This window comes from Myzus persicae, unplaced genomic scaffold (genome assembly GCF_001856785.1).
Source record: "Myzus persicae strain clone G006 unplaced genomic scaffold, MPER_G0061.0, whole genome shotgun sequence".
Classification (NCBI taxonomy): Eukaryota; Metazoa; Arthropoda; class Insecta; order Hemiptera; family Aphididae; genus Myzus; species Myzus persicae.
The window spans coordinates 509,058-528,129 of NW_019100504.1; the positions used below are offsets into that span (position 1 = coordinate 509,058).

The 19,072-nt window shown below is 26.1% G+C and overlaps 3 protein-coding genes across 6 annotated transcripts; 2 read left to right on the forward strand and 1 right to left on the reverse strand.

Moving 5' to 3' along the window:
• Positions 1–1,100: 1,100 nt before the first annotated feature.
• On the reverse strand, positions 1,101–4,829 carry LOC111028460 (dehydrogenase/reductase SDR family member 4). 3 transcript variants are annotated; one of them, XM_022307126.1, is made up of 8 exons: positions 4,649–4,829; positions 4,330–4,434; positions 4,075–4,258; positions 2,650–2,727; positions 2,406–2,552; positions 2,199–2,333; positions 1,739–1,794; positions 1,101–1,671 (listed from the first exon to the last, which is right to left on the reverse strand). In XM_022307126.1, the coding sequence occupies exons 2-8, from the start codon at positions 4,392–4,394 to the stop codon at positions 1,557–1,559; spliced, it is 780 nt and encodes a 259-aa protein (XP_022162818.1). In that variant the 5' UTR covers positions 4,395–4,434; positions 4,649–4,829; the 3' UTR covers positions 1,101–1,556. The 3 variants fall into 3 exon arrangements, with proteins under 3 accessions (XP_022162818.1, XP_022162809.1, XP_022162801.1); XM_022307117.1 differs by having other exon boundaries at positions 4,330–4,439; positions 4,649–4,783; XM_022307109.1 differs by having other exon boundaries at positions 4,330–4,788.
• Positions 4,830–5,300: 471 nt separating this feature from the next.
• On the forward strand, positions 5,301–8,715 carry LOC111028478 (putative inositol monophosphatase 3). The gene is made up of 4 exons (XM_022307136.1): positions 5,301–5,868; positions 6,526–6,688; positions 6,760–6,905; positions 8,036–8,715. Exons 1-4 carry the CDS (start codon positions 5,518–5,520, stop codon positions 8,390–8,392), a joined length of 1,017 nt encoding a protein of 338 aa, XP_022162828.1. The 5' UTR covers positions 5,301–5,517; the 3' UTR covers positions 8,393–8,715.
• On the forward strand, positions 8,296–18,660 carry LOC111028488 (enkurin-like). 2 transcript variants are annotated; one of them, XM_022307154.1, is made up of 6 exons: positions 8,362–8,407; positions 12,981–13,047; positions 16,251–16,485; positions 16,678–16,898; positions 17,028–17,168; positions 17,266–18,660. In XM_022307154.1, the coding sequence occupies exons 3-6, from the start codon at positions 16,266–16,268 to the stop codon at positions 17,443–17,445; spliced, it is 762 nt and encodes a 253-aa protein (XP_022162846.1). In that variant the 5' UTR covers positions 8,362–8,407; positions 12,981–13,047; positions 16,251–16,265; the 3' UTR covers positions 17,446–18,660. The 2 variants fall into 2 exon arrangements, with proteins under 2 accessions (XP_022162837.1, XP_022162846.1); XM_022307145.1 differs by lacking the exon at positions 12,981–13,047 and having other exon boundaries at positions 8,296–8,407.
• Positions 18,661–19,072: the final 412 nt, after the last annotated feature.

Genomic DNA, 19,072 nt, shown 5'->3' on the forward strand with positions numbered 1-19,072 from the left:
AAAAAATCTATAAATACAGTTATTTTTTACAGACATTTTAAGATCAAATTTGGACAAAATTACATATTAGTACAACGAATAACGTTTGCAATTTTGTTATAATTCGGTTTCATAACAGCCAATTGTACATAAGTGTATTTGATATTTTTCCAGCATTACTCATAACTTAAGAATAATATTATGAATAGTATTAATTCAATTAATCGCCTACCGTATTAATAATAATCAATAAGTAATAATAATATAAAATATCCTAGACTGACATTGTCTCCGCTCTGAGTCGTTTATTGTATAGGTACAATGATATATTGATATCATATTATTATTGAATTCAAATGTATTACCATAAATTACAACTTCAAATCTTCAATCTTCTAGACACCTTTTATAGAGCAGAGGGACATTCACTTACCTGCTTTTTATTTTTAAGTTTCATATATTTGTCGGCATATAAACCATACACATACCAAACTGTTGTCAAATGAGGATATTATTATTATAACATTTATGATTTTATATCATAGTATCATACCAATTTTATACTGTTGGTTTAGCAATTTTATATTTTAAACTTTTTATTTTTAATTTTATTCAATTTTTGTTATATTAATATGAGTAACTATTATTTAATATGAACAACTATCATAGCATAAGAATTACGATTTTTATTTTTTAATAAGAATAATATACTACATTAATTTTAGCAAAATATATTAATAGTTTACCATTATCAAACTCTTGAACCCACAACCAGGTGGTATATTGTGGTAATATTATGCAACAAGAGAAACCTAAAATAAGTGTTAACTTTTATGAAAAAAATATTTTAATATTATAATTTGTTAAATATTTATCAGTCTTTCTTTAATTAAAAAGATTCCAAGGATTTGTATTGTCGGATTATCTGGGAGGTGAGAAAAATGATTCCTTAGCCCCCCTTCAGGGGGCATTGTTACAGGATGTATTAGACAATCTGTTGTTATATATTTGTGTCTATATATATCATTCTTAATTTTTGCAGTAGGTTTCAATAATAACAAACATATTATAATCAATTCCACACCATAATTTTACAAGTCAATTAAAGTTACTGAACTTGCATATTAAAAAAATTTTAAACTAAGACTTACTAAAATTAAATAAGAAAAAAATTGCCAGAACAACTTACTATTGTACCAAAAAAACATAAGTATACATAAACAAAATTTAAACACCAAATAAAATAAAACGATATACACATGAAAATAAAATACTTATAATCAGTCACCATTTACCAAATACCGTAATTTAGAAAACCCAGTCCAGTTATCGACTATCAATGTACCCATGTATAATTCCGAGTTGCATAAACAAAAAATAAACATTTAATGATTTATTTAAGTAGTAAAGTAATGGGTAATCAATTTTTCATGCAACTCAACATAAAGCTATTAAGATTATATATAAATAAGATTTTTGATTATTTTAGAATATTAATTCTTCAATAAATAGATCTTGACTGTTTAAATTCTTAATTTAAAGATAAAAATGACAATGCAATAACTTAAAGTACATAATTAAAGCCTCGATTTCATTCCACCAGATGCTACAATTACTTCACCAGTTATAAAGGAAGAAGAGGGTGAACAAAGAAATGATATAACAGAACCAATTTCTTCGGGACGACCAAACCTAAAAAAAAATTATAATAAATTATAAATTAAAGTTAGTATTTTATAATTTAAGGGGAAAATATTACCTTTTAATAGGTATTTCTTGTAATAAATGTTCACTGAGAGATTCATTTTCAGTAAGCTAAAACAAATAAGACATAAATTCTTCCCATTAATATAATTATTTTTTATAAGTTTTAAATGATAAATTACAATTAAAAATAATGCTAGACACTTGCTTAAATTGGTTATATTGGTTATACTTGTTTATTTACTTTTATCAGCCAGTTTGCGCTAATTGCAACTTGGCTTTCTAGCCAGCATTAATTGCACATTCTATCCACCAGGATAATACAAAAATGAAATGTTATCATTATTTATAGAACTATTGAGTGATCAATGATTAGGTAAACAAATTATTTACCTATTCATTCATTTAACAAATTGTTTTATGTAGCAAACCATATAATTAATCCTTTTATACTCATTCTGTATTTTTATATATCATACATTATATACATTATTTGAAAAATAAATACTACATACCGCTGATGCAAATTTTGTTTTTATAATACCAGGAGCCACACAATTGACTCTTATGTTATTCTCTGCCAAATCCATAGCAACTACTTTTGTCAAACCAAGAAGTGCCGTTTTACTAACAGAATATGCTCCCAACATCTATAATAAGGATTCACATTTATAATAACAACAAAATTTTCTATTTAGTTAAATTTTAATAAATATTTTTACCGGCATTGGATTGACACCAGCTATTGAAGAGACATAAACGATTGAACCACCACCTCTAGAAATCAAATGTGGTGCAATTTCTTTGGTTAACAAAAATGCGCTTTTAACATTAACATCAAATATCTTATCCCAAATTTCTTCATCACACTAATTCACAGACATAAACTATTATAGTATTGGCCTTCTAATTAATGAATAATTAACTTTTAAATGTACTGTAATTTATAGGTCAACAAAATCTTACATCTAATACTGAGCCTGACGTAGGATTTGTTGCAGCATTTGATACAAGAATATCAATTCCACCGAAGATCTTAATAGTCTAAAAATATATTTATAAACATATGTACTTATGAAACATTTAATTTGAAGAAAAAAATCTATTTACCTAAAGCTACCTAAAAAAAAATATAATATAATATAATATCAAACATTCAGGGTAGTTTAATTATGTTTATTTATATAAATTATTAATTTTTAACTGGATATTATGATATTATTGGAACTGGTTTAGTTGACGCCCGCCAAAAAAAGTATTCTCTCTCCACTCTGGTTTAGTTGATGCCCACCACTTATATTTATTGTATTTTCGATGTTCTTGTCATCATACTGTATTAAATTTATTTTTTAAAGATAAACATTAAAAATTAAAATAGTAAATATAAGAGTATTTTAGTTTTTAATTCCTTATTTGTTTAATCAATGATCAAATCCAACAAAATAATTAAATTAATTTTGTGTATTTGTTTACCAAATGGTCCACAACTAAATTATAATAGTCAAATACATTATTAGAATATAATTATTTATCTTCACATATAATATCATATATCATTCAATTCACCAGTACTTCTATAAATGAATAAGAATATAATAATAAGTACCTTTAAGGTCCTTAACGAATGTTAATTAATAATTATTAATGAGTATACAAACATGTATGGGATACTGAGTAAAAAGTTATATTTTTCTTTTATGAATAACAATTTTAATTTTTCAGTTTATAATATCTATTATATATTGAATATTTTATGAATATTCAATATTATATTACCATTATTACTTTTTATATTTATAAATAAAATTTGATACATACGATTATTATAATTTTCTTTTAAAATTAATTTTTCAAAATAAAATATATTTTAAATCTATGGTTTTAGTAAAAAATTAACTTTAAAAGACAATAAAACTAACTATACATTTAATAACAAATGATGAGAGCATCAAAAATAAGAGAGTTATAAGTGGTGAGCATCAAACATAAGTGGCAGGAGAATACTTTTTTGGCGGGCATCAACTAAACCAGTACCAAATTATTATTTAACTTTGATCACACAATACTCAAGGCCAATCCAATAAATGTATTAGTTGAAATACATTAGCTATGTTAATTACATAAATATTTAAACACTTTTTATTATTTGTTAAGATAATACAGGAATATTATAAACTTAAATAATGGAATCTATATTAAATCAATACTAATATAATTCAAATATTATTTAAGTTTGTTAAATGATAGTAAATTCTTAATAAAATCTATAAATCTAATATAAAAATAACTAGGTAAATTTTGAATATTAATTGTAATAAGACTATTTATATAATATTACCTATATATTCTGCTAAGTATTAATGAAATATTATGGAGGTAAATAATAAGTACCTCTTGAATTAAATTAGTCCTATCCTCTTTTTTTGATACATGGCATACAAGTCCTTTAACTTTGTTAGCACCATATTGTTTTTGAAGTTGTTCCAATGCAATTTCCACATTATTTTTTTTACGGCTGGAAATCATGATAGACGCTCCATCGCTGACCAATTGTTTAGCAGCAGCGAAACCAATTCTAAACAATTAAATTTAATGTTAAAAATGTTATAAGCACAATACAACAATTAATTATAGTTCAATTTTTACCCATCAGTAGATGCAGTGATGATAGCTACTTTTCCTTCTAGCGGTTTAGTGATGTTTGAAAACATTTTCTTAATCTGTATTCCAAATGAAGTAACAATCGGGCTGCTAAGCTTGTAAACACAATTCATTATAAGTAACCTAGGTATGTATTTTTTTAAATCCAATATAATCTGTTCAAAATTTTGTTTTCTATTACAGTGGTCCAATTTGGTTATCTTTAAATTCACAGAAAATTTGTTGCTGATATACGACGAGGTGAATTGTTGGCTAAGACCATCAATGGTAAAATATGAAATAAATAAATCACGATCACACCTACCTATACGGTTTTTATTCATTCGAAAGTGTGGCGAAATGCCATTGCCATTTGCTCATTTGTATTGGTTTTTTTTTTAATACCTATTGGCTATTGCCATTAAATGTCCGCAAACAGTTCCTTCTATTAACATATTACCTTTAACCTTATTAATATACTCAGTTACATTTGTGATTACCATTAACTTTCTCAGACTACCTTATCACAATCAACCGTGTTTATCATGGTATGTTTATTTTATAATTTTAATATCAATCATCTATAGTTGTGTTTGTGAAAGTACGCTGATTCGCATTCCATCATACGTATTCCGTAAGCCATTCTGGTTTTTTATTCATTTACCGTCATGCGGCGATTTGATTTTGTAATCTGTATGATAAATGTCGATTATCCAGCCAGCCGTACGGGTGTATCGTATATTATTCATGATGGATGGAGACATAATATAGCAATTGCCTATTCAATAATTATTAATTACCACTGGGTACTTATTTTAGACTGTAAATCATTGAGAAAAATTTATTTTTTTAATTTTATTTTTAAAGTCAAATGCCATGATAAAATGATGGGAGAGAGTAAACAAGATAAGGATATCAGTTGCTTAAAAAAATAATCACTGTGCTATCTTTCTTGTAAATCAATTACAATGATAGCAATCTCGCTTAAAAATAAATCATAGTGACTGGTCAATTAAATTAAAATATGAAACGAAAAGCAATAATATTATAATCTTAAGGAAACGACCTGAAGGCTTAAATCTTATATCCATAATTAGTTTCCTGAACCATAGCTGAAATGATGGTTTTCGAAATAATTAATTACTTTATTAATACAAATCCTTATTTGTAATTTATGTAGTAGTGATTTTAGTCATGATTGACATTCATATAAACAAATTAAAACTGAAAAAAATGATTATCCGAAATAAAACTCTAATTAAATTATTTTTTCTCTTAATTTTTTGTACAATTATTCTGTACGTGAGCAAGTATAATTTTAAAAATAGATATGAATTTGTAAGAGGTAAAGACCTTTTAGAACAAGCAATCCGAGCAGCTCAATTAGGTGGCATTCAAGTTGAAGCGATCCACAATGAACATTTGATAAATTCCCAATCAAAAGGAAAAACTATCGAAGGTGCAAATGATCCAGTTACTAACGCTGATTATACATCTCATTGTGCTATGTATTATCAATTGAAAAAAAATATACCAAACGTGAAAGTATGTATAGTTTATACTTCTCAAAAAAATTTAAATAAATTAAGTTCATAGCCTCATTAAATTATTTTTATTTTTAAAATTTTTTTATTTAATGAAAATGTATAATCTATACAAATGACTACAATAAGTAAACTAGTGAAATACAATATGAGATGGCGAAAGTAGAAAATATTGATTAGGAGTTTCACATCAGAAACACCTGAATATAAATGGTGAAAACTCATTGTCTTATGTAAATATATTTGATAAATGTGGTTAATGCATTTAAGAGGATGTGGTACCCGCATGCGTTGTCTCCATCTTCCAAATGTACAACATAGCATAAACTGTTTTTGCGCAGAACAATTTTACTCCTTCTGTATTTGTAGTAGAATTACCAAAATTTCACAACACATAGAGAAGAACTTTTTGTGTGACTTTATTATTTGGATAACATAAATTTAATTAAAGTCATCAGTTTGAGCACATGAGGATTTTTGTTTTTTTCATTTAGTTATTAAAAATTATTGGTTAGTGCTATCAAAAAAATTACTCACAATATGAAGCTCACATCGGCTCACATATATAATAGCTCACAGAAGTCTGTGGATAAAGTTTATTAGTACAACAACTCACTTTGCAACTTGCCGGTATTGATAAAGTTTAAATATTTTATAGGTGATATCAGAAGAAGAATTATCTGAAAAAGAATGCAAAAAGTTAAATATAAGAAAATTAAAAGATTATGATAACGAACATATAACAAATATTGACGAAGAATTTGAGAGAAAATATATAACCATATGGATAGACCCATTAGATGCAACACAAGAATTTACTGGTAACAAAAATAACAGTTTTAAAATCTTAGAATGAGCTTTTAAAATTATCAGTTTTATTTGTTTCTTGTAGAAAGTTTGACCCAATATGTAACAACTATGGTATGTGTTGCATATAAAGGTAAACCTATTATGGGTGTCATACATGAACCATTTTCATCTAAAACAACATGGGCTTGGCTCTCAAAATCAAGATCAAATAATTTTAACAATATTAAAGTAAGTTAAGATTAATAATTATAATAGTATATTGAATTATCTATTAAGAAAAATGTATAATTTATTGTAATAATATTTTAACTATTGAGACTACCTAATTCAATTCTAAAAAATAGTAAAATATACATTATTTTTCACAAGCTTATCAATAATAAATCTCAGTTATAATGAGAACTGTACATCTAGAATTTTCCTTAAAACTATTTAGAATAGGATAAGATCATACTTCTTTCTCACCTTTTCTATGTAATCAAATTACATGTTCACTGGGTAGATAGATAGTATAGTTATTGGAATTTTTATTTCTTCAGTATAAATTCTCCCAGTGAATATAATTTAGATTTTAAATTAACTTAACATCAGGAAAGGATTGGAATTTCAGACAAGAGCCTAGGAAAATAACTTAAGACCCACTAGCAGTCATGTATTTGTTTGGGGGCTTGATGTCAACAATACTAAAAGTAGTATTTTTTTTAGTTAGAAATTACTTGGCCTATTTTAAATATATATATTTACTATTTGAAAAATACTGCAATATTATTATTTACTTACATTCTAAAATGTCTAATATATATCTTACCAGTAGCAATAGGCAATATTAATAATGCAATGTAAAACAAACTGATAAATATTTTAATCCTAAAATCAACTTTCAACAAAAAATTGTGTTTTATATTTCACTGTCCATGAAGTTGATTTTTTGATTAGAGTTATTGCTACTTATTACTTATTATTTAGCTTCTGTTATACTGTTATAGACAGAATGGTTAAATTTATATTTAAAATTATTCATATTAGCTACTGGCCTACTGACTTTTGTTTGTTGTTTTGCAAATTGCAATTCATGCTATGAGAAAAAATTAAGAGACATCTTTTAAAAAAAAATCAGGAGATACCAGTAGAAAAAAAACCGCCTCTAGGTACCTAATTGTTGGTAGTTTGCTGCAGTCGTGGAGCTCAGCACTGCACTTAGCTACCCCATCAACTAGTTAGTTTCAGGCCCATCAGGAATTTCCCGACTTCCCGATAGCTCAATCTGTCCCTACATAATATGCGAAATATTCTTTATATCTTATTGCAAAGCAATTTTCTATTTTATGTACTTAAGTTTATTTTATTACTTTTATTAGGTTCCTAACAAAAGATCAATTATTATTTCAAGATCACACAAAGGTGATGTAATGGGTCTATTAAATCAACGGCTATATGGTTTACCAGTTGTAACAGCTGGAGGCGCAGGATTCAAAGTTTTACAAGTTTTGTTTGGAAATTCATCAGCTTATATTCATACAACTAACATAAAAAAATGGGATATATGTGCTGGACATGCTATACTAAAAAGTATAGGAGGTGATATGACATCGTTGGAAAATGAAGATATTACATATGAAAAGTATACAAGTCTGATGCATGTTGGAGGAATATTAGCTACTGCACGTGATCATTTGTACTATATAAATGCTCTAAAAAATGGAAGAAGTGATTGAAGTAATAAATATTAGGTTTGTATATTTATTTGCTTTAAAAGTAAAACTTAAAGACAATAAAGTTACAACTTTCTTTGAAATATATCATATAATTTAGTCTTTAGATTAATTTTTATTTGTATTTAAAAGTACATTTTTGTAATTTAAAGATAAGTATGATTTTTATTTTCATTTAGATTAACTCATGTTATAATATTATCTTAAACAATCATCCAAAAACTATTGCAATATTTATTATTTAGTATTTACCATTTAAAAGTGTTCTATAAAAACCAAGATTTTTCCTGAGTAATAAACTAAACATCCATATTGATAGAATCTAATATTAAGTGTTTTGATATTATGTTTATAATAACTTTGTTGATAAGTATGATTTTCCTCAATTTAGATAGCATAGTTACTCAGTAATTGTGGATAGATACATTCATGATGGCAGGTAGATTTGAAAGATTTAAAAGATACAAGATACAAAATTTTGTTTCTGTCACTATGTATTCTGAGTTTCTGTTTTAAACTCTAGTCATAGCTGCTCTCTGCAAGTATTCCAAACATTGTGACTACACTTTGTAGGCCTCATATTAGTATAAGGTGGCTTTACTTATAACTAAGGCTTGGATGTTATAATAGTAAAAAAACTAGTAATTGCACTGAAAAATATAAAAATTACACTCATAAATTAATAACAATGTTTTGTCAAAAATGTATTTCATTTATAATTCATTATTTATTCAAGAGAAACATAATTTCATAATTATTCTCATCTTTATTTTTTCTTAAATAATATTTAAATTCTGCAAAAAAATTAATATTTTACGTGTTATTTAACAATCCAAACTATTATCTACCTCAAACATAATTGAATTGGCTAAAAGTGTTTGTTTTAAATTGACATACTCATATTATGTTCTTCTATTTGGAGCTAATATGTAAAAACCAAAGTAAAGTTATGTTAACAAAATTGAAAAATTGCTTAAATTGTTTTATTAGTATGTAAATTCAACAAAAATGAATAAAAAATTTAAAAATTGCACTTAAAAATGTTATATGAAACATTTCATATTTTTATTAAATACATTTAAAACTTACTTCGCAAATAAATTAACTGTAGAAGAAAAGTTGCAAAATATGCAAAATATGCTATGCTCATAATGCACACTTTTTCACACAATTAGTTTGAATACATAAAAATTATACACATACACAAGAAAAGACAAGAGAAACAAATGTCTTAAACATGATTATACAATAAAACATTAATTATACATTAAATACGATTATATTAATAGTCCAAATTGTCAACCATCATCAGATAGACCCTACAATAAACACATCTTATTAACTTTTATTTTAATAAATATGACTGTATACAACTATATTATAACTTTTATTATACTGTATTTAAAACCTATGTCAACTTGACATTTTTAGTTTATCTACATATAGGTACTATGGAAATTTGTATTATAATTTAATAATAGAAACAAGGTGGACCAGTGGGTAGTGTTATGTATCAATGTAGGTCACTATGTAATGGATGTGTCAAATTTGAATTAAATGATTTAAAATCATTGTAATAGTAAAAGTAATAACGATTCTAAGCGATGTGTAGCCTATAGTATAGCAATATTTTTAAAATATAAAAAAAGCTAAAATCCTTAATCCACATTTAAATTTCTAATTTCGTCCAAACTTAAATTTAATATCTTATACTAATGATAGTGTTTATATAGTTTTTAGACTTTTGATGAAAAAAAAATGTTAATTGACATTTATAAAAAAAAAAACTAAAAAATATTGAAAATGTAAACTCAAAAAGTTTTTTTCGAAAATTGTAAAATATTTAGAAATAAACATTTGGGTAAAATATCAAGCTGCTATATAAGGTTATTTGTTTTTGAGTTACTCAATAAAAACCAAATCGATTTTGTCAAAATCTGATTCTGTGTAAAAAAATTCCCATTTTTGCTTAATTTATTTTTATTTTTTCTGAAGTTTTTGAAAATTACTCGGAATTTTCAATTTTAACTATTTAAATGCACCAGTTAGATAAATTTTCCCACCAGAAAATGTTGAAATGAAAATTGAATCATTGTATTATATACTATTTAAACAGACACATATAAAAAAATTAATAAAACACACATTACTGTAAAATCAATACATCCATCACTAAGCTCAAAATCTAAGAAGAGGAATTTTCTCATAAGTAACCGTTCTGCTGTACAGTAGGTGTCGAGTGTACCTTGTCATTGAGTACAGTGGTGGCTCGTGCTTAAGTATGAGATGGTGCGATCGCACTCCCTAAGTTAATTTTAAAATACAATTATATTCTCAATTATACTTTTTAAAGTAACTAAATAGGAATCACTATGGTCGATACTTTTTTCGAAATTATTTAAATGATTCAGAATTATATTGTAAAATAATAACATTTGAAAAAAAACATCATCTAAATCCGGCAATTATTCGAATACATAAGAATAATCTAAAAATTAAACAAAAGCTGAGCAGCCAACGTCTGTAGACTGTAACAGTGTAAGTAACTAAAACTACTCACGGTATTACGGTGGTCCGAGCGGCACACAAATGTGTGGTTACGGATTTTACCATCATATTATGATTAATTAGGGCAGAGGACTTGTAGCTCTAAAAAAATCACCAAATATGCACTAAAATATATAAAATATGAATTAAAAAATAAGATTATTTGTATGAATATATTTTATTTAAATTTTGATGTCTGTGGCCCGTATTGATAATATCTTATGCAGTGAAGTGTGAATAATATCTGTAGGTGCATAAATAAAATTAATAGCCGGAAAATAAATCTAATCGGTAATCCTCGAGAAGTGCCTCTAAGAAAAACATGCGTGTGGGTCAGTCAACAACCATAGTATTATATTAATATGATCAAAATGTAAATTAATTTTAAATTGAACATTATTTTGGTTGTATATTAAATAAAAACGTCGACGGTAAAAATATTGATAAAATTATAAATTATAGAAAATATTTAACGTATAGAATCGAGGAAATATGCACTAAAACCATAAAAACTGGAAGTATGCATTTATATGCAAAATAAAATGTCAAAACTAGCTTTGTTTCAGCATGAAACATATTTGTTTCTTACTCTGTTATTTTTGTGATCGTGAAAAAACGAATCTGAGCAAAGACGGTCGACCCATACATAATGGTACCTAGACTACCTACCTATAGGTACTAAGTATATATGTTATTTTAGATTTTCAGATGAGCAACGAATGTATTGATTTTACAATGATGAGTGTTTTTTTTTGTGTCTGTGTACTCGATAAGTAGTCGAAAATCGAAATAATCTTTTGATTTTGAATTTCAGTATCTTTTTCGGTGGAAACTGAATCTAGTTGATGAATTCAGCATGCATTCAAAATTCCCAAGAGTTTTTAAAAGCACCCGGAAAAACAACAAATTAAGGAAAAACTGGAATTAACGCTAGGTCGGTGTTCGACAATATCAATTTTTGTTATTATTACGCTTAAGAAAATACCGTATATCCATGAAGTTTTCACTGAATGTTTATTTCAGCATATCTATAGGTACACCATAACAACATATTTTGACTCATTTATGGGCATATAAATTTTCGATTTGTATTAGTTTTTTTTCAATTAATGCCGATTTAAAAATTTTGTCTAGGTCAAAACACTTGAAAATGTAATAGAAAATTCCTCGTACGAAGTTGTTGTAAATAGAAATTGAAAAGAAAAGTTGAGCGTAAATCCACAATAATTTTTTATTTAATTAGAATTTCGATAAAATTCATATAGATATAAATCACTAATATTTGCAAATTATTTTGAGTTGTAAATTCATAAAAATGTCTGTTTTCATGTCTAAGATTTCAAAATGTAAAACAAGGTTTCACGTAAGTAATTACCTAGTTGTGTAGCCAAAAAATATATAAACACAGCTTTATAGTTATTTTCAGTTCAAATTTGGAAAAAAATTACATAATAAATAACCAAGAATTTAAATTTTAGTTATATATTGTTGTACTTAAAATTGTTTTCGTTGGGTACTCGAAACTAAGCATACTTTTATATACATGCATGATCATATGCAACTATGCAAGTAATATTAATCCAACCTACCGGCTAAGGTTAATAAATACTCATATAATGTAGAATATTCTAGGCCGACAAAACGTCCCCGCAATCGTTTTTTATCTACAATAATATTATATCATTGAATTAAAATTTAACATCATCCGTCCATCCATTGCAGTGACCCATTTATAACCTACTGTACAGCATCCACGTATCCGCTATTTAGGATATTTTTATAAATTGCTATTATAAACTGTATAGTAATTTATTTTACTATACTACATATACCTATTAATAAAACGGTATAAATGAGGTTTAAAATTAATCTAAATATTTTGAAAATATCATTGCGTATTATAGTAAAATATAATAATGTACGTAAAAGTAAAGTCCCCCTTTCTAGAATAATATATTTGAATCGCAAAAAAATAAAACTAAAATTGTTATTATTTGTTAAAGTATTTAAATTTCATCAAATTTTGAATCTTTGATTTTCCTAGGTTCAACATGAAGAATTCTGCCTTCATTTTCAAGCCTTGCTGTATAATTCGAATATTTTATAAATAGGTAACTACAAATTGATTTTCAAATTTCCATGATGTCAATATCTGAACTTTAAATGTTTTAACAAAAAAATCGTGCCTAACGCCTATGCGGCTATGCATCTTTTGTTAAATATCTTTAATAAAAAGTTATTACTTTATTAGAAACCATGTAATAAATGTTCAAGTTTTTTAACACAAAAGTTTTTTTCGAAATGTAGGTATAGGAATAAAAAATTAAATGTCAATAAATAGCTCAAAAACAGTCAAAATATTTTATGTATTGTATAGAATATTTTAGTATAAACATTTGGTAAAAATTTCAAATACCTCTATACTTATGGTTATTTTAGGGTTGTCAAACCTACCGGATTTGAATATACTATAGTGTCACTATAAAGTGTTTCGGGCAAGGTAATATAGTAGATATGACTATTAGCAGCTAAAATTAATTGTGCATACATTTATAAAAAACAATAAAAATAAAAATGTTAAATGTCTATTAATGGCTCAAAAAGAGTTAAAACATTTTGACTTCTATAGTATGTATAGTAAATACTATATGTTTTGTGAACATTTCAAGTATCTATTTTCAAGTAAATATGTAAATTCTTGTAACTTATATACGATGCTGTTTGTCATTCTAAACAATTATATTTGTCGAGTCATATTATAATAGTCGATACTATCTTTTTTACTTTTTGAAGCTTTTTATGTTTTTCATTGGGAAAGATCTTATATTTTATAGATTTTTAAATCGATTAATTATCTGCCTAACTAAATTACCTGCAGTTAATCATCTATAAACTTTCTACCTGTATTGTATTCTATGTAGGCTATGTAGGTAGGTATATATAATAATCGAAATTGGTTTTACGTCACATAATTTTTTTTTTAACTATTTTATCATAGACTTAAAAAATTCTAGTTTTATTATTTTTTTTTTAAACTATTGTCTGTACAAAATTTTTTTGCTGTATTAAAAAACTCGAAAATGTAATGCAAGATTCCTTGTAAGTTGTTAATAGTGGAAATTAAAAAAAAAGTTGAGCGTAATTCCACAATAATTTTTTATGAATGTTTGAATTTTGAACTTTGACAACATTAGTTAAAACTACTCGTACAAAAATTTTAAAATTGGTTTGAATTAAAAATTCATAAAAAATGTTCTTTTTAGATCTAAAATTTGTTAATTTAATACAAGATTCTCCTTGGGTTCTCAAACATTTACTAAGTAAAAAAAGTTTACCGGAACTTCAAATTAGTTTTTTACGAGGCGTTTGAAGTTATAGATATTGGATATTCAACTGCACATTAACAAAGTCTCATACAACAATGTTCTTATTTTGTAATTATTAAAAAGTAATAACTGTAAGTGCTTAACATTTTCAAAATATTTTGACTCGTTTTGAGTAATTTATAGACATTTAAATTTTTTTTAGTTTTTTATTCTATAATGTCAATAAAATTAGAGAAAAGCTTGAAAATTTAAAACAACTTTTTACGAGTAATTAAAGTTAGTTTAGAAAATTAAAAAAAAAATTTTTTTATTGCTAAGAATTGGAAATTTAAAATAAAGGTTCTTATAAATAGTCCATACTGTAGTCAAAAAGTCTAAAAATATGTAAACACAGTTATTTTTTACAGATATTTTAAGTTCAAATTTTGACGAATTATGTTCTTTCAAATAACTCATAAACCGTAAACATAAATATTTGTATACTAATTATTATATTTGATAATCAATTAAGAAATAAGATTTTTCCTTATTAAAAAATCTTAATAACTCAAGTTGAAAAACAAATTTTGAAGGAAAAATATTTATTTGGTTTTTTGCATAAAATATTTAGTGATTTTTAATTTTTTTTTTTAATTATGTAAATACTTACTTGTATAACAAATCTATCTTAACATAGAATTTAAACATCTACATAAGCGGAGAAGACCAAAACACATACTTATTGCAGTTGAAGTATTTAATTAGATAAAAACAACTTAAAACAACATGGTACAAAAAAAACAAAATTAATTAATTCCTTTGTCCGTAAAAACGTTTATTAGGCAATTCGAATATGATGATTAGTACAAGAATGTGACATTCTATAACTATAGTTGAGAGATCTTTTATAGTACTTCCAAGCAATATTTAACATATTGGGCTTATCATTTTGAAGAACTAGAAATAATGTACTGTACCTATTAGGTAGTACTGACTACTAGTAGTAAGTACAATTCAAAAAGTTCCAAATTAGTCTACAGAAATAAACAAGTTTTTCCGAGTTCATTTCAAATAAAGATTTTTCCAATCCCATTAATGACATTGCATTATTTGATCAATTCTTACAATACAGTATATTATACAAGAGAAAATTGATGAATGGAACTTAGAAAAAACCCCACAGATCAATGCTGGGTTTATATTTTCAAATATTTAAGGAGAAAGACTTCAAATGTGATCAAATTATATAATTATAGTAGAACACGTTTTCAATCACAGAATACAAATATGAACTAAGGAAAAACCGCAATTGAACGTGTCTATATGGAAAGCATTATCAATAACCAAGTTAAACTTTGATTACACATGTTTAAAATTATATGAACTATTAAAAAATAATTATTTGTTACTAAAAAATATTGTATCTCAGATTCTTAGGATAAGTACCTATTAATATTGTACAAAAACTTGTTAAAATAAAAACATGAATTTATTTTAAAATGTAGGTGTAGTGGGGAGCCGGGGGTATGTTTGGTATTTGTCTAATTTGCTTATTATAGAAAATAACTGAAAATTAAATTAAATTAAAAATATTTGTCATTCTTATGTTTTTATGTACCTAGTACCTACCCCCTTTTTTAAGTTTCCCCCTTTAGAATAAAATAATTATGGTCACACTAAAGTATCAGTCAAAACGTACCAGACCAGACTGTGCAAGTCAATAAAAATTTGGTTTCTAAAGGTTTATGATGTCAAAAAAAATATATATTAAAAATAATTGTAATTTCTGGTTATATTACATGGCATTGCATTCGTATAATATATTTTCAACCAGTAGGTACGTCTCTAAGTAATATTTAGTATTTACATCATACTATTATAGTTATAACTTATAACAATATATTTGTCGTTGTTACTAAGTACTAATAATATTAGCGATCTCCATTTATATATTTTACATTTTATATGACAAAATATTAAGTTAATAATTATTAATATTTTGCGGTTAGTTTGTAAGACTAAACATGAATGAGTACCAGGAAAATATTAAATACTTAATTCAAAGACCAAAAACACCAGTGATCAAACCCGCAATGCATCGTTCAATCTTTAACAAATCGATACAGAGAGAATTCAAATTAAATAAAGGCTGTCACCAAACTATGGGCTATGCTGAAGTCAAAGTCAACGGACCGTGCCAGTTTTTAAAAAAAAATACCAGAAAAGTGATTAGACCATTTGTTGGTAAGATTTATAAATCATGATAACATAGGTACCCATTAATAAATTATGACGTCAAAATTTAGGTTGCCTAGTTTTCATACTTGTTCCTTTGCATACTTATCTCAGGTCTTCATTCATTATATACTATAAATTGTTGAATTAAGTGTTGTCTAGTAGAGGTCATCCATTAATTTTTGACTGGGTGATTTATAGATAATACTAAAACAACTATCAAAAATCCAGTTCGCTATCCATGTGGCCCTAATAAGCCATCACCAAAAAAAGAAATCTCGAAAAATTTTCTACGTGAAAACATTGTCGACGTGGTAAGAAGGGTGCCACTGTTGCCAAAACATCGGGTACAAGACAGTCGGAAAGGACATATAATAGTTTTGAACGAAGCCGGCCTAGAGCCGACGTACGTGTTGAAAAAGGTACATCGGCCTAATCAATTTAAAAAAAACAATCGTTTTAATTATTATAGTTTTCTTTACGTAAAAACCAATTGTGGTATTGGTGCTATCAGAATATTATTTTTTTAAATACGATTTTATGTGTTCAAGGATTTTGGAAAATTACCTTTATACATTGAGAAAATTTTCAAAAAAAACGAGACCGTCAGGCTGGTGGAGATCGAACGAACACAGGCGATCAAGCCGCCGTTACGTCGTTTGCCCGAAGAAGAGTGTTATGAGTTATTAACCGTGAGTGGGTTAAATATTATTAATTATAACCTTTATCACTGAGCGCCTCTTTACCTTCATCCATTTTTTGTCCACGACCTTGACATATGTTTCACAGGGACTGAAGACCAATTGGGCTGAATTGAATAGACAATTTTTGTTGTTGCCGATGCTCACGGATACAGTGACGAAAATCAAAAGGAAAACCAATTTAGAAAATCAATTAGGAAGCTTAGAAAAAGATATCACCTTGTTGGAAAAGTATTCTGCCTTATACGTGTGTAATGATGACGTGTAAGCTGAGTCATTTTCTTAAGATGTATCTGCAAGCTTACATATTATTGCCTAGGTACCCAGCTTTTATGAAATGTCATGTTCGTTTTGTCGTCTGCAGTTATAGTAATAGCTAGGTATACGCTGAAATTTACTTACTGCACGATATCGTATACTTATCTTTAATTCGGTAACTTGGTATAATAAATATATACGAAGTCGAAAACAAAGATTTTACATTATTAAAATGTATATAATTAAATACAAATAATATTAATTATTGAATTCCTCCATATTACGAATTTTTTTTGCTGCTTATTCGACTTCGTTTCGTAACGACGGAAGTTTCATTGTATTAATAATGTTTTAATTTATTAGACATGGTCAGTTATATAACTCAAAGATAGTCTTAATAACTGTAGTAGTTCCTTAAATTTAATGATATTTAAAAATCAATCCCAATAGAAAACATTTTATAAAAAACAGTATATAATATAGAACAGAACTTAAAAATCGTGATCGTTTAAGATAATTACTTAGGTTCAGACATAATGAAACTCGATATTAATTTATGCATTGTGATTCTAATACTATACTATAAAAATACTGTAATACACATAAAGTAAATATAGCTTATATATACATATAATTATGTGGTATTTATAAGCAATGTATCTATAAAACAAATAAGTAAAATGTTGACGATTGAGTAGAGAGACTTTAGGTGCCTTGGTTGAGATAACTAGTTTATAGATCTCTCACGAATCTGTTAATGATTAATATTAATTAGTCTTATACTACTGCCTTTCAATCATAAAAACACTCAACTACGCAGTGAATTGCTAAAAAGTACCACTGTGCCAGAGTAGTAGAGTTTTGGAAAAAGAGGTTGTCAGCTCACAATAATCAAAAGTGCCACATAGGCGAACATCAGAGGGGAGTGACTATAGGGAGGCTTAGCTATAAATTTAAATATTATTTGGAATGATATTATTAATGTTATTTGTTTTAATTATTTATCTAATGTAGTATTAATTAAACATCACAAAATATTTAAACCAACAAATGGACCGAAAAATCTTTAATATTCCTAAATTTGGTAAGTCAAAGTTTTAGTTCCGGCCATATATGGTATGGGTTGCGACAATGAATGGTTAGATAATATGATGATAATAAAGAAAAATACAAAGATTACGAATTACGAAAATCGCACAAGTTTTGTCTTCGACAGTTTTGTGATTCAATTTTGAATTATTATTATTTTTATTTTGAATTAAATTCACCATTAAGTTAATATAACCTAGGTATTTTTATTTTAAAATAAAAATAAAAAATCAATGTACTGATCATTATTAAATATCATATAGTTATAGTATTTTTACTCAAATTTTTATTAGTAAAGCCTACTGTTACTTTAGCCTCTGTAGGCCCCGCGGGTCACTTATTTACTTTCAACTATTCTAGCCCCCCTAAAAATTCAACCAAATGTTCTTCCATGCGAAAGTCACTTTCAACTTCATTTTTTTTCCTAGAAATAATGTTGAAAGTTATTAATGAATTTGTTTTTATTCGTTACTTTTATTCTATTAATATGAGTTCTATTGCCTATGATTTATGACCTAAATAATTATTAAAATTTAAAATAACCTACT

Coding starts and splice junctions, on each gene's coding strand:
- LOC111028460 (XM_022307109.1), bottom strand. CDS start 4,667: ATGAATAAAAACCGTATAGGTAGGTGTGATCGTGATTTATTTATTTCA. Junction 4,259..4,329: donor ATCACTGCATCTACTGATGG/GTAAAAATTGAA, acceptor TTAATTGTTTAG/AATTGGTTTCGCTGCTGCTA. Junction 2,728..4,074: donor GGACTAATTTAATTCAAGAG/GTACTTATTATT, acceptor ATATATTTTTAG/ACTATTAAGATCTTCGGTGG.
- LOC111028478 (XM_022307136.1), top strand. CDS start 5,518: ATGATTGACATTCATATAAACAAATTAAAACTGAAAAAAATGATTATC. Junction 6,689..6,759: donor TGCAACACAAGAATTTACTG/GTAACAAAAATA, acceptor TGTTTCTTGTAG/AAAGTTTGACCCAATATGTA. Junction 6,906..8,035: donor ATAATTTTAACAATATTAAA/GTAAGTTAAGAT, acceptor TACTTTTATTAG/GTTCCTAACAAAAGATCAAT.
- LOC111028488 (XM_022307145.1), top strand. CDS start 16,266: ATGAATGAGTACCAGGAAAATATTAAATACTTAATTCAAAGACCAAAA. Junction 16,899..17,027: donor CGACGTACGTGTTGAAAAAG/GTACATCGGCCT, acceptor TATGTGTTCAAG/GATTTTGGAAAATTACCTTT. Junction 17,169..17,265: donor AGTGTTATGAGTTATTAACC/GTGAGTGGGTTA, acceptor TATGTTTCACAG/GGACTGAAGACCAATTGGGC.